General features: G+C 41.8%; 1 protein-coding gene across 2 annotated transcripts in view; it reads right to left on the bottom strand.

Annotated features, from left to right (window-relative positions):
• The window catches only part of grik2 (glutamate receptor, ionotropic, kainate 2), a 607,548-nt gene that overhangs the window by 176,236 nt on the left and 414,925 nt on the right, over window positions 1-16,387 (bottom strand). For both annotated transcript variants that reach the window (XM_061914965.1, XM_061914966.1), the window contains exon 9: window positions 8,277-8,384. In XM_061914965.1, coding sequence (XP_061770949.1) covers window positions 8,277-8,384 — 108 coding nt within the window. The remainder of the gene's footprint in view (window positions 1-8,276; window positions 8,385-16,387) is intronic.

Genomic DNA, 16,387 nt, shown 5'->3' with positions numbered 1-16,387 from the left:
ATCTCCTCGACTTGGTCAATTGACAAGTAGCTCGCCTGCAGAAAAAGTGTGAGCGCCCCTGGCTTAAAGGTTTGTCATGCTCCTCATGTTTCAGCCAATCAATTTGTTTTACTTCTATAGGGTCCTTCCAGCTGTGACTCGTTGTATCATTAGTGTGCGTCTGTGTGTGTTGCCTTGTCAGAGCGTTGCAGTACATAATGTTCCTAGTCTGGTTCTTGCCCTGTATTGTTATTTCTACGGTATCTGGACGCCTTGCATAGATTTGTTGTAAATAGGGCATACTTGCCGACCTGAGATGCCTCGGAATTATATATGTGTGTGTGCGTGTGTGTGTGTGTGTGTGTGTGTATATATGTATATGTGTGTGTGTGTATATATGCATATATGTATGTGTGTGTGTGTGTATGTGTATGTGTGTGTGTGTATATATGTATATGTGTGTGTGTGTATATATGCATATATGTATGTGTGTATGTGTGTGGGTGTGTGTGTGTGTGTATGTGTGTGTGTGTGTGTCTGTGTGTATATACACAAAGATATGTATATATGTATATATTAGGGGTGTGGGGGAAAAAAATCGATTTGAATATGTTGTGCGATTCAGAATCGATTCCCATTTTTACAAAAATCCATTTTAAATTTGTATTTTTATTTATTTCATTGTTTTAAATCAATCCAACAAAACAATACACAGCAATACCATAACAATGCAATCCAATTCCAAAACCGAACCTGACCCAGCAACACTCAGAACTGCAATAAACAGAGCAATTGAAAAGACACAAACACGATGTCACAGTTATTTGTTGTTGACGAACCCCAAGATGCAGAGAATATGAAAAGATTATTTTATTAAAATCAAAAAAGAACAAACAAAAATCACGCACGTGGGCGGAATAACAAACTAAGGGAGCTAGCACTGGAAGCTAGAAAACAAAAATGAACTTTAGCATGGAAGCTAGTAGATAGCAAACATAAAAACTGGAATTAACTAATGCTAACAGAAACAGCTTACCGCTACAACGACCAGGACAAAATGTAGCATGACAGGTAGTAGCTGTAACACAACGACACGACAGGTAGCACGACAAGAGTGATATGTGGCAACGACAATACAAATGACAATACAATGATCCAGCAATTGACACAAGACAAAGCAGGTACAAATAGGAGTGGGCTGATTGGCAACAGGTGTGGCCAGGTGCCAATCAGCCGCAACTGAGGCGGAACACAGCACTCAGGGAACAAGACAGGAAGTTGACAAAATAAGAGCACTAGATAAGAAGTAAAGACACGAGATACGAAACACAGAGGAAACAGACAAATGCAGAGGAAATAACTAAAACATAGACAAACTGTCAGGGGAAAGCCTGACACACGACACAGAACAAACCAAAAGTAATGAAACAAAAATGAATATTATCAACAACAGTATCAATATTAGTTATAATTTCAGCATAGCAGTGATTAAAAATCCCTTATTGACATTATCATTAGACATTTATAAAAAATAAAAAAAAGAACAATAGTGTCACAGTGGCTTACACTTGCATGGCATCTCATAAGCTTGACAACACACTGTGTCCAATGTTTTCACAAAGAGAAAATAAGTCATATTTTTGTTTCGTTTAATAGTTAAAACAAATTTACATTATTGCAATCAGTTGATAAAACATTGTCCTTTACAATTATAAAAGCTTTTTTTTTTTTAATCTACTACTCTGCTAGCATGTCAGCAGACTGGGGTAGATCCTGCTGAAATCCTATGTATTGAATGAATACAGAATCGTTTTGAATCGGAAAAGTATCGTTTTTGAATCGAGAATCACGTTGAATCGAAAAAATCTGTATATTATTGAATATATATATATATATATATATATATATATATATATATATATATATATATATATATATATATATATATATGTATATATTAGGACTGCGAATCTTTGGGTGTCCCACGATTCGATTCAATATCGATTCTTGGGGTTGCGATTATTCACAAGTTAATGAAATAAATACAGTCTGAATAATATAGATGTGTATATATATATATATATATATATACATCTTATTCACATGTTAATGATATAAATACAGTCTGAATAAAATTGATGTGTGTATATATATATATATATATATATATATATGGGCTTCACGGTGGCAGAGGGGTTAGTGCGTCTGCCTCACAATACGAGGTAGGCTCGGGATCTTTCTGTGTGGAGTTTGCATGTTCTCCCCGTGAATGCGTGGGTTCCCTCCGGGTACTCCGGCTTCCTCCCACTTCCAAAGACATGCACCTGGGGATAGGTTGATTGGCAACACTAAATTGGCCCTAGTGTGTGAATGTTGTCTGTCTATCTGTGTTGGCCCTGCGATGAGGTGGAGACTTGTCCAGGGTGTACCCCGCCTTCCGCCCAATTGTAGCTGAGATAGGCGCCAGCGCCCCCCGCCACCCCAAAAGGGAATAAGCGGTAGAAATGGATGGATATATATATATACATCGATATTATTCAGACTGTATTTATATCATTAACATGAGAATAATGCCGTACAATAGACTGTATTTATATTATTCACATGTAAAAAATTACCTAAGTGTTTATTGTTGTGAGCGAACTGTGGTGCTGAATTTCCCCCAGGGATCAATAAAGTACTTTCTATTCTATTCTATTCTATTCTATTTTTAAAAGGTTCTCAACAATACTCAGACTACCCGCATTTAAAGATCCTGAATGCCAAAGAGTGCATATGTTGGCCCCTAGTTGTTCTAACACATAACAAAGTCCAAAATAACAATTCCCTGTTTCAACCTCTCTTCAACCTCTTGAAAATATCCAAAATCGATAAAGTGGTTCAGTGCATCTAAAAGGTCTAGATCACGGGTACTCCAACTGAATTTACCTCAGGCCGCCGGAGGTAAAGTCTGGGTGAGGATGGGCCGCATCAAGTATTCACATCAGAGTCAGGTTTTAACTACATGACTAAATTGACAATTTCACTTGCCTAACGGAAGTTGCTTTTTCATTCGGCTTATATTGACTTTATTAGATAGGAGATCACAAACCAACATAACAGTCTGACTCAAGGTGTCATAAAGAAATAACATTTTAGACATTTTCCAGAAACTTAAGATATGACATGTAGACTGGGATACTACTTTGTATTCGTGGAGGCTAAACTGCCTTGTCCACTCTGCACATGTGTTTTGCACAACTATTTCAAAGAAAGTTCTGCAAAGCATGAGCCAGTGTTCTGGCGAGACGTACTCGCCATTGGAATTCATGAATTATTATGAATTCAATGAAAGCGGAAATATAATTATACATATAATGAATCGTGAGTGAGTATAATTGTTCATAAAAGCTATATTGTGTGGTTTTCGTCCTGGTCGTGGAACTGTGGACCAGCTCTATACTCTCGACAGGGTTCTTGAGGGTGCATGGGAGTTTGCCCAACCAGTCTACATGTGCTTTGTGGACTTGGAGAAGGCATTCGACCGTGTCCCTCGGGAAGTCCTGTGGGGAGTGCTCAGACAATATGGGGTATCGGACTGTCTTATTGTGGCGGTCCGCTCCCTGTATGATCAGTGCCAGAGCTTGGTCCGCATTGCTGGCAGTAAGTCTGACACATTTCCAGTGAGGGTTGGACTCCGCCAAGGCTGTCCTTTGTCACCGATTCTGTTCATAACTTTTATGGACAGAATTTCTAGGCGCAGTCAAGGCGTTGAGGGGTTCCGGTTTGGTGACCGCAGGATTAGGTCTCTGCTTTTTGCAGATGATGTAGTCCTGATGGCTTCATCTGACCAGGATCTTCAGCTCTCACTGGATCGGTTCGGTGAAGCGACCGGAATGAGAATCAGCACCTCCAAGTCCGAGTCCATGGTTCTCGCCCGGAAAAGGGTGGAGTGCCATCTCCGGGTTGGGGAGGAGACCCTGCCCCAAGTGGAGGAGTTCAAGTACCTAGGAGTCTTGTTCACGAGTGAAGGAAGAGTGGATCGTGAGATCGACAGGCGGATCGGTGCGGCGTCTTCAGTAATGCGGACGTTGTACCGATCCGTTGTGGTGAAGAAGGAGCTGAGCCGGAAGGCAAAGCTCTCAATTTACCGGTCGATCTACGTTCCCATCCTCACCTATGGTCATGAGCTTTGGGTCATGACCGAAAGGATAAGATCACGGGTACAAGCGGCCGAAATGAGTTTCCTCTCCCTTAGAGATAGGGTGAGAAGCTCTGCCATCCGGGAGGAACTCAAAGTAAAGCCGTTGCTCCTCCACATCGAGAGGAGCCAGATGAGGTGGTTCGGGCATGTGGTCAGGATGCCACCCGAACGCCTCCCTAGGGAGGTGTTTAGGGAACGTCCAGCTGGTAGGAGGCCACGGGGAAGACCCAGGACACGTTGGGAAGACTATGTCTCCCGGCTGGCCTGGGAACGCCTCGGGATCCCCCGGGAAGAGCTAGACGAAGTGGCTGGGGAGAGGGAAGTCTGGGCTTCCCTGCTTAGGCTGCTGCCCCCGCGACCCGACCTCGGATAAGCGGAAGATGATGGATGGATGGATGGATGGCTATATTGTCTTCATTGTGTCATTTCATTTACATGTGCACAATTATATTTCTGAATCCCTGTAATTCGTGGGCAGATGCAATGTGTGCATGAAATCCAGCTTCCCAGCAAAAGGGGTTTTTAATCATTCTTCTCCCATTCAAATATAAACAAAAAATTAAAAAATACTCTTGATTCTAATCGCATTCGATAATTATACCTAACCTACTTAAAGTTGGGCAAATGATATGAAATCATGTGCAAAAAACACAATTGTTTATTATTTATTCAATGCATAAATCTTAGGCTTAGGTCAGGCTTGTTAGAATAATAAAGACTAATGAAATATACCGCATAAAAAGGGACTTGATGATAACTGACAAATAATACATTTAAACCCAATTATTTTGTGTCAGAATAAATCAACAAAATGAATAATGAATATGTTTCTTAACTAAACTGTCAAAAAAACTAACGTGCAAATGAAAAAATACAGCTTGACCACTTTAGTCATAATTTTTGTGCTTAAGAAACTTCTATGACTTAGCCTACTGAAAGCCACTACTACCGACCACGCAGTCTGATAGTTTATACATCAATGATGAAATATTAACATTGCAACACATGCCAATACGGCCTTTTTAGTTTACTAAAGTGCAATTTTAAATTTCGCACCGAAAAATCCTGTTGAAAACGTCTCGGTATGATGACGCCTGCGCGTGACATCACGGATTGTAGAGGACCTTTTGTGCCAGCATCGTGCCCAGCTACTAAGTTGTCTGTTTTCATCGCACAATTCCACAGTATTCTGTTGGTTAATCTGTTGCAATTTGTTCAATGAACAATGGAGACATCAAAGAAGAAAGCTGTAGGTGGGAAGCGGTGTATTGCGGTCGCCTTTAGCGACACAAGCACAGCCGGTGTTTCATTGTTTGCATTCCCGAAAGATGACAGTCAAGCTTTACTATGGAACAGAGATGTCAAGCGAACACGGTTGGATTGGGCCACACACACAAAGTACAGTGTATTATGCAAAGATACATTTTACCATTCTTTATTCCGAAGACGGTCTATGTCGCTACTCCCTATCTGAATTGCTCCCACTGCCCTCTAGTTTTTTTTTTTTTTTCCTAGTCCTTCACTCTCACTTTCCTCATCCACTAATCTTTCATCCTCGCTCAAATTAATGGGGAAATCGTCGCTTTCTCGGTCCGAATCGCCCTCGCTGCTGGTGGCCATGATTGTAAACAATGTTCAGATGTGAGGAGCTCCACAACCCGTGACGTCACGCGCACATCGTCTACTACTTCCTGTACAGGCAAGGCCTTTTTTATCAGCACCAAAAGTTGCGAACTTTATGGTCGATGTTCTCTACTAAATCCTTTCAGCAAAAATATGGCAATATCGCGAAGTAATCAAGTATGACACATAATGGACCTGCTATCCCCGTTTAAATAAGAAAATCGCATTTCAGTAGGCCTTTAAGCTCTAGATTTTTTCGGTTTGTTTTTTATGTTGTCATTACTGCCACATGTGGTGAAAAATGACATTACAACTGAGTACTGCTGCAACCAATACGAAGGGGGCGCTCATAGCCAAAAAATGGCTATGGTTAAGAAACACTGCTTCACGGTTAATGTAGTTGTTGTTTAATATTTTCCTTAGCGCTAGTAGTTACTGTATGTGTTTTGTTGTCATTTTTAAAATGACAAATAACTATTAAAGAGGATCATATCATGATTTCTATTTTTTAAACACATACTTTTGTGTTATATAACATGTGATGGTGGTTTCTTTGGTCAAAATGTGCATAGATTTTACTGTAAAGACCTATCTTCAAGCCAAATGTTGGCTCCCTTGAAAAAAAAAAAACGGTTGGTTTTGAAAGGCTTTGTTTTGAGATGAAAATGAATCTCTCTTCTCATTGACTAGCCTTTTGTCCGGCAGCTTTGTTTACTACAGTAGTTGCTTGACTTTACCACAACACAACATCCTGGGTGATATACCATCCATCCATCCATCTTCTTCCGCTTATCCGAGGTCGGGTCGCGGGGAGAGCAGCCTAAGCAGGGAAACCCAGACTTCCCTCTCCCCAGCCACTTCGTCTAGCTCTTCCCGGGGGATCCCGAGGCGTTCCCAGGCCAGCCGGGAGACATAGTCTTCCCAACGTGTCCTGGGTCCTCCTACCGGTTGGACGTGCCCTAAACACCTCCCTAGGGAGGCGTTCGGGTGGCATCCTGACCAGATGCCCGAACCACCTCATCTGGCTCCTCTCGATGTGGAGGACCAGCGGCTTTACTTTGAGTTCCTCCCGGATGGCAGAGCTTCTCACCCTATCTCTAAGGGAGAGACCTGGAAACTCATTTCGGCCGCTTGTACCCGTGATCTTATCCTTTCGGTCATGACCCAAAGCTCATGACCATAGGTGAGGATGGGAACGTAGATCGACCGGTAAATTGAGAGCTTTGCCTTCCGGCTCAGCTCCTTCTTCACCACAAGGGATCGGTACAACGTCCGCATTACTGAAGACGCCGCATCGATCCGCCTGTCGATCTCACGATCCACTCTTCCCCCACTCGTGAACAAGACTCCTAGGTACTTGAACTCCTCCACTTGGGGCAGGGTCTCCTCCCCAACCCGGAGATGGCACTCCACCCTTTTCCGGGCGAGAACCATGGACTCGGACTTGGAGGTGCTGATTCTCATTCCGGTCGCTTCACACTCGGCTGCGAACCGATCCAGCGAGAGCTGAAGATCCCGGTCAGATGAAGCCATTAGGATTACATCATCTGCAAAAAGCAGAGACCTAATCCTGCGGTCACCAAACCGGAACCCCTCAAAGCCTTGACTGCGCCTAGAAATTCTGTCCATAAAAGTTATGAACAGAATCGGTGACAAAGGACAGCCTTGGCGGAGTCCAACCCTCACTGGAAATGTGTCCGACTTACTGCCGGCAATGCGGACCAAGCTCTGACACTGATCATACAGGGAGCGGACCGCCACAATAAGACAGTCCGATACCCCATACTCTCTGAGCACTCCCCACAGGACTTCCCGAGGGACAAGGTCGAATGCCTTCTCCAAGTCCACAAAGCACATGTAGACTGGTTGGACAAACTCCCATGCAAGAACCCTGCGGAGAGTATAGAGCTGGTCCACATTGAAAACCAATGTATGAATATTTGAATATTGCCTTTGAATGCATTTTAAATTTGAAAATAAAAATTGATGAGAAAAAAACATTAGTTAACTTCAGACTTACTCAGTTTGTTATTCTTCAGCCAGTTTTATCCTCATGTTTATTCCTGGATGGCTGCATCCAATTTATTTTCATTTTGCAGTAGATGGCTCTCATTGAGGCGTCGGGGATTCATCATAAATCTCCCAGCAACCGGGGAGGGAGGCTCGTAAAGTAAATACATTGCCTTATTGTTGCTGTTTTGATAGCCAACATATAACTTTCCGAACTTTAAAAGCATTTAATTGAATATTCTGTTTAGTTTTATACGAGATATGATGGTATCAGCTTTTTATTTTTGAGTGAAAATGCAAAAAAAGGGGAAAACACTGGTCGTCTGGTTTAGTTGCCAAAGTAAAATGTGCCAAATTGATTGAGTTCACACAAGGGGAAGAAGACATGACAATTCAGCAGGATTTGACCACTCACACATTGGGTTCTCACATATTAAATATTTTAAACCGTATTTATGAATGCGCGCATAAAGTAGGTCACCTTCTCGAGCCCGTCTTCCTTCAGGCTGATGACGTCGAGGTCAAAGTCTGTCCTCAAGCCGTTGCTCTGGTTGAAAGTGATCCTCCCAGTCAGGCCATCCCAGTGGGCCTAGAGAGAAAAAAGATACAACAAAACATATATTAAGTAAGTAATGTTTATTGTGTGAATGCTCCAAATATGGTTTTCTACACCAACATTCATCTATGTATTAAACTTATTCTTCCGATCCAGATTTTAACATCCACATTTTTCATCCGATTTAAAATGTTCCAACTTCAAACTCTTCAGCCTCCCTTAACAAATTCCAAAAATGCCCAGGATTACCAGAATTTCAGGTTTTCCTGGGGCATTTTTCCCACTCAAATTGAATTGCCAACTTGTCAAACTTCCACCATTTCCACATTTTTCATCCGATTAAAAATGTTCCAACTTCAAACTGTTCAGCCTATTCTGGAATTGCGGGCTTTCTCTTGATAAATTCCCAAGATTCCCAGAGTTTCCAGAATTTCCGGTTTTCCTGGGGCATTTTTCACATTCAAATTGAATTGCCCATTTTTCAAACTCCCATCATTTCCAAATTTTTCATCCGATTAAAAATGTCCATCCATCCATTTACTACCGCTTATTCCCTTTGGGGTTGCTGGTGCCTATCTCAGCTACAATCGGGCGGAAGGCGGCGTACAACCTGGACAAGTCGCCAACTCATCGCAGGGCCAACGATTTAAAACGTTCCAACTTCAAAATGTTCAGCCTATTCGGGAATCGCGGGCTTTCCCTTGACAAATTACAAAAATTCCCAGAGTTTCCAGAATTTCGGGATTTCCAGGGGCATGTTTTCCATTCAAATTGAATTGCCCATTTTTCAAACTTCCACCATTTCCACATTTTTCATCGGATTAAAAACGTTCCAACTTCAAACTGTTCAACCTATTGGGGAATCGCGGGCTTTTTCTTGACAAATTCCGAAAATTCCCAGAGTTTCCAGAATTTCCGGTTTTCCTGGGGCATTTTTCACATTCAAATTGAATTGCCCATTTTTCAAACTTCCATCATTTCCAAATTTTTCATCCGATTAAAAATGTCCATCCATCCATTTACTACCGCTTATTCCCTTTGGGGTTGCTGGTGCCTATCTCAGCTACAATTGGGCGGAAGGCGGCGTACACCCTGGACAAGTCGCCAACTCATCGCAGGGCCAACGATTTAAAACGTTCCAACTTCAAAATGTTCAGCCTATTCGGGAATCGCGGGCTTTCCCTTGACAAATTACAAAAATTCCCAGAGTTTCCAGAATTTCGGGATTTCCAGGGGCATTTTTCCCATTCAAATTGAATTGCCCATTTTTTAAACTTCCACCATTTCCACATTTTTCATCCGATTAAAAACGTTCCAACTTCAAATTGTTCAGCCTATTCGGGAATCGCGTGCTTTCCCTTGACAAATTCCAAAAATTCCCAGATTTTCCAGAATTTCAGGTTTTCCTGGGGCATTTTTCCCATTCAAATTGAATTGCCCATTTTTTAAACTTCCACCATTTCCACATTTTTCATCCGATTAAAAACGTTCCAATTTCAAACTGTTCAGCCAATTCGGGAATCGTGTGCTTTCCCTTGGCAAATTCGAAAAATTCCCAGAATATCAGGATTGCCTGGGGCATTTTTCCCATTCAAATTGAATTGCCCATTTTTCAAACTTCCACCATTTCCACATTTTTCATCGGATTAAAAACGTTCCAACTTCAAACTGTTCAACCTATTGGGGAATCGCGGGCTTTCCCTTGACAAATTCCGAAAATTCCCAGAGTTTCCAGAATTTCAGTTTTTCCTGTGGCATTTTTTCCCATTCAAATTGAATTGCCCATTTTTCAAACTTCCACCATTTCCACATTTTTCATCCGATTAAAAAGGTTCCAACTTCAAACTGTTCAGCCTATTCGGGAATCGCGGGCTTTCCCTTGACAAATTACAAAAATTCCCAGAGTTTCCAGAATTTCGGGATTTCCAGGGGCATTTTTCCCATTCAAATTGAATTGCCTATTTTTCAAACTTCCACAATTTCCACATTTTTCATCCGATTAAAAACGTTCCAACTTCAAACTGTTCAGCCTATTCGGTAATCGCGTGCTCTCCCTTGGCAAATTCCAAAAATTCCCAGAGTTTTCCAGAATTTCTGGATTTCCTGGGGAATTTTTCCTATTGAAATTGAATTGCCCATTTTTCAAACTTCCACCATTTTCACATTTTTCATCCGATTAAAAACATTCCAACTTCAAATTGTTCAGCCTATTCTTGAATCGCGGGCTTTCCCTTGATAAATTCTCAAAATTCCCTGAGTTTCCAGAATTTCCGGTTTTCCTGGGGCATTTTTCACATTCAAATTGAATTGCCCATTTTTCAAACTTCCACCATTTCCACATTTTTCATCCGATTAAAAACGTTCCAATTTCAAACTGTTCAGCCAATTCGGGAATCGTGATTTCCCTTGGCAAATTCGAAAAATTCCCAGAATTTCAAGATTGCCTGGGGCATTTTTCCCATTCAAATTGAATTGCCCATTTTTCAAACTTCCACCATTTCCACATTTTTCATCCGATTAAATACGTTCCAACTTCAAACTGTTCAGCCTATTCGAGAATCTTTCCCTTGACAAATTCCAAAAATTCCCAGAGTTTCCAGAATTTCAGGTTTTCCTGGGGCATTTTTCCCATTCAAATTGAATTGCCTATTTTTCAAACTTCCATCATTTCCAAATTTTTCATCCGATTAAAAATGTTCATCCATCCATTTTCTACCGCTTATTCCCTTTGGGGTCGCTGGTGCCTATCTCAGCTACAATCGGGCGGAAGGCGGTGTACACCCTGGACAAGTCCCCAACTCATTGCAGGGCCAACGATTAAAAACGTTCCAACTTCAAACTGGTCAGCCTCTTCGGGAATAGCGGGCTCTCCCTTAACAAATTCCAAAAATTCCCAGAGTTTCCAGAATTTCTCCCTTCTACATTTATTTTTTCAGGTTTTCCTGGGGCCTTTTTCCCATTCAAATTGAATTGCCCATTTATCAAACTTCCACCATTTCCACATTTTTCATCCGATTAAAAACGTTCCAACTTCAAACTGTTCAGCCTATTCTGAAATCGCGGGCTTTCCCTTGACACATTCCAAAATTTCCCAGATTTTCCACAATTTCTGGTTTTCTTGGGGCATTTTTCCCATTCAAATTGAATTGCCCATTTTTTAAACTTCCACTATTTCCACATTGTTCATCCTATAAAAAACGTTCCAACTTTAAACTGTTCAGCCTATTCGGGAATCGTGGGCTTTCCCTTAGAAAATTCCAAACATTCCCAGAATTTCGGGATTTCCAGGGGCATTTTTCCCATTCAAATTGAATTGCCCATTTTTCAAACTTCCACCATTTCCACATTTTTCAACCGATTCAAACCATTCAACATTCAACACATTCCACCATCCTGGAAATTTAAACTACCCTTTCTTTTTAAGCGAAAAAAATTCAGGGATTTCCCGGAATTCCTGGTTTTCCAAAGCCCTATTTCCATCCTTTTTTCTGGCGACTACTCCTTCCACATTTTATAACGCATTTTAACCGTTCTACTGTCAAAACATTCCTCACATAAAGGCCTTAGTGGCCACATGCGTGGACAGCACCTTTTAGCCCTTATTTCCAAAATTGTGTACACTACTGAATTGGGGTCTTATGCCAAAATATGGACACTTATACTGCTATCTGGTGGTGTCGGAAGAGTATCACAAACAATGGAATTTGGGAAAAAAAGTGTAAAGTACACTTGAAGTACACATTTGTGTACTTATGGACTAAGTACATCAAAGCAAAAAAGGATTTTTAGTTTTTATTCTAATTAGGTTCCAATGAGCCCAAATAGTAAAGAGAAATAAAAAAAGCATGTAAACAAACAGCTTGGGCCTTAAGAGGTTTTAATCAGGACAAAAAACAAAGTTGTTTTATGAATTGGAACAATTCCCGGTTTTCCTGAAATTCCAGGAATTCCGTAATACCATTTCTTAATTCAAAGTTAAAAGTTAAAGTACTTGTGTTTGTCACACACACACTCTAGGTGTGGTGAGATTATATTCTGTGTTTGACCCATCACCCCCTGGGAGGTGAGGGGAGCAGTGAGCAGCAGTGGTGGCCGCGACCAGGAATAATTTTTGGTGATTTAACCCCCCATCCCAACCATTGATGCTAGGTGCCAAGCAGGGAGGTAACGGGTCCCATTTTTATCGTCTCTGGCAGGACTCGGACGGGGTTTTTCTTAACCTAGTTGAAAAATTTCAACACCAACCATTTCAACTCAGTCAGACCATTCAAGTTTTGTTTTACCACTTTCCAAAAATAGTCCGCTTTTCCTTAAATTCCCAAATGTTTTAGAAATTCTGTAAAGTTCCACAACCCCCACATTTTACATCTGATTAAAACTGTTCCAACCATGGCCGGCTCTACGCAGGGGCAAGAGGGGGCAGAGCCCCCTTAAATAAATGTCTTGCCCCCTCAAATCAAAATTTGAGAAAGTACATTTTAATAAACTCACCAAATTACTACATTACAAGTTGACAAAATTATCTGCACTAGCGGAAAAATCCGCCGAAAAAGGGACACACACGATATAGTAGTGTCGGCTTCCCTCTCATTCCTCCCTCCGCTGTGCGTGTATTCAACATTCCACAGGCTGCGCAGCAGACACACACCCGCACACACCCCTCAGCCGTCAGTAAACATCCAATCACTGTTGCATTATGAAAGTAAACGAAAAGGAAAAGTTGTCTACATTTATCATATACTTGTTAGGATGGGTGTATTTGTGTAATCTTATCTGTCATAAACACGTTTATCGTCGCGGACTTTCGGTGCTACGGAGTTCCTTTTTTTTTTTTTTTTTTTTACAACTCGACGAGAGCAGTGACAGCGGAGGCTCTGAGCAGCAGTGGTTTGGAAGGCAGAGAGCCTCCACTGTCCCTGTAACAAGCTACAAGTCATTGATGATGCTGTTAATGACGGTAAAAATGAAACATAAGGTATATATCCTGCTTAGCAGTCCTCCTCTGCTGTCCTCTGTTCAGAGCGGAGTCCCTAGCAACGGCCTGTTTTACCTAGCAACGGTCTGGCAATCGACTGCTGGAATTCTTTTTCTGTTGTTTTTCTTGTAATTCTACATAGTCAACGTTTAATGTTTCAATCTACATTTTGTAATAAACACATTATAAGTTTCATTTGATATGACCAAGACACCTAAAAACAAAAACACTGCTGTTTTCATCACTTTACAAGCAAGTGGGCAACACACATACATTGGAGTGAATGAATTGTGTGCCCAAATGAGTGCCCACGTTCTGTTTTATAAATTAGTTTGAGATTCTTTTTTATCATTATTCATCAGACTACCTTTCAGTTTTGTAAATATTGACTGTAGTGTGTGAAGTCTTACTTTGGGTCAAAATTTATTTGAGAGTTAGGCCATCCAGTTAGGATAAATGTCATGTTGTTGGTTGATAAAAACTGGATGAAGGATGTTTTATTTTATTTTGTTCATTTATTTTTATTTTTATTTTTCAGTTTCCCCCCCTGAGGGATTGCCACCTTATTGTGGTCAGGGGGTTTGCGTGCCTCAGTGACTGTAAGAGCTATACCAGCAGGAGCTTAGTTTTCAGGTGGGATACCCAAGTTGGACAGGTCTGAAGGTAGAGGCCTGACAAAGTGCAATCCACTACTCCAGGCTGGGGTTGGACACATAGCTAAAGACCCATTTCAATGAAGAAAGCATCGTTACTATAAGCACACAAAAAAAGTGCAGTCACATTTCTGACTGCCCCCTCATATAAGCATGCCTAGAACCGCCCCTGGTTCCAACTTCAAAATATTCAGCCTGTTTGGGAATGGTGTGCTCTCGTAAAACATTCCAGGATTTCAGTTTAACTTCAGCATGTACAAAACATAGGTGAAGTAAAACAACAATGCAATAAAAACAACACAAATGATTCAAAGTGGATTAAAACTGACAGTTAAAAGGTGCATTAACTCAAAGTTTGGCTGAAAAGAGAAGTTTTCAAATATTTCTTAAAATTTTAAACACAGTCAAGATCACGGAGGGACTGGTGCAATTTGTTCCAGAGTCTGGGAGCTATAGCCTGGTCTCCGCGGGTTTTAAACCAAGTTTTGGGGCTCTTTAGAAGACCCTGCACACTGAAATGTTGGGGTCTAGCAAGTCAGTGATGTACTGGAGAGCCCAACCATGCAATGCACGGAATGTCAGGACTAAAATATTAAACTCAATGCGAAATTTAACCGGAAGCCAATGAAGACTGGATACAATGGGGGTAGTATGAGCTGTTCTGGGTGCACCGGTCTAAAGTCTGGCAGCCGCATTTTGTACTGTCTGAAGTCTCTTTGGTGTTGACTTGTGGAGAAGAGTGAAGAGAGAATTGCAGTAGTCAATACGAGATGATCAACCCACCTGGGGATAGGTCGATTGGCAACACTAAATTGGTGTGAATGTGAGTGTGAATGTTGTCTGTCCATCTGTGTTGGCCCTGTGATGAGGTGGCGACTTGTCCAGGGTGTACCCTGCCTTCCGCCCGATTGTAGCTGAGATAGGCGCCAGCGCCCCCCGCGACCCCGAAAGGGAATAAGCGGTAGAAAATGGATGGAGGGATGGAATACGAGATGAAATGAACAGGGGAATGATCATATCGAGATCCAATTTTGACAACAAATTTCTCACTTTAGAATTATTTCTGAGATGGTAAAAACAGTTTTTGGTCAGTTGACGACAATGACCCTCCAAAGTAATGGATTGATCAAACGCAACTCCAAGGTTTCTGAGGCTGCTTATAGCAGATGCACCCAGGGAGTTCTTGATCAGGGGGATCATTTTATCGGGAGCAATTATCAGGTTTTGTTAGAATTCATCTGGAGGAAATTTGAGGACAACAAGTTTTTAATACAGGATATATTACATAAAAATTTGTAGGACAGGATTTAATATAAACTGTTTTAGTACGACTTTGCTAAGCTATGAAGCCGCAGAGCTTGAGTTGTACTGTGCTTCAACATACGAGTATTATTATGGTGTGTGTATAAGGTAAGACATTATCTGGCGTTTTTGTTTGGCAATAGACAACTTCTCTTACTTTCTGGTACTTGTTGATGTGAATTTTGGATCTGCATAAATCCTGAAAAATTCTGCGTGTCCGCCTTTGTAGTTTGTGCCAACGCCATAGTCGATAAGCTTCTTCTTCTTCTCTATCTTCTTGTTATGGGACATTCATCCTCCGCTGTTGCCATTTCTAATACAAAGTAGTGTAAAGTTCTTACTTCTATCTGCCCGTAAACTCGCCATGAAAGCGCTAAAACATATCGGTGTAGTGAGTTTACATTATTCACCCAAGGAACTTTAGTTATTAGAGAGTTCTGTTTTTTTCAGTGAACACATTTCCAGTAATGTTGTTGTTTCCGGATGAGTAGACACTGCACCGTTGTTGATTTAAGTAAAGTCTGAATGTCATTAAAACAGTTAGCTCCATCTTTTGACACTTCTCCCACTCCCGTCCTTGCACGCTACACCGCTACAACAAAGATGACGGGGAGAAGACGCTGACGAAGTTGAGAAACGTAAATAAGACCGCCCAAAAAAACGGCGTATTCGGAAGCGACTGTCGGAAAGGGGCTTGAAGATGATCTGTAAAACATAATCCATGCAATATTTTGACGAAAGAACCACCATCCATCCATCCATCATCTTCCGCTTATCCGAGGTCGGGTCGCGGGGGCAGCAGCCTAAGCAGGGTAGCCCGGACTTCCCTCTCCCCAGCCACTACGTCTAGCTCTTCCCGGGGGATCCCGAGGCGTTTCCAGGCCAGCCGGGAGACATAGTCTTCCCAACGTGTCCTGGGTCTTCCCCACGGCCTCCTACCGGTCGGACGTGCCCTAAACACCTCCCTAGGGAGGCGTTCGGGTGGCATCCTGACCAGATGCCCGAACCACCTCATCTGGCTCCTCTCGATGTGGAGGAGCAGCGGCTTTACTTTGAGTTCCTCCCGGATGGCAGAGCTTCTCACCCTATCTCTAAGGGAGAGCCCC

This window comes from Nerophis ophidion, linkage group LG11, assembly GCF_033978795.1.
Source record: "Nerophis ophidion isolate RoL-2023_Sa linkage group LG11, RoL_Noph_v1.0, whole genome shotgun sequence".
NCBI classification, from domain to species: domain Eukaryota; kingdom Metazoa; phylum Chordata; class Actinopteri; order Syngnathiformes; family Syngnathidae; genus Nerophis; species Nerophis ophidion.
Note: the sequence above shows the minus strand (reverse complement) of the source record. Positions and strands in the feature narration are given on the sequence as shown.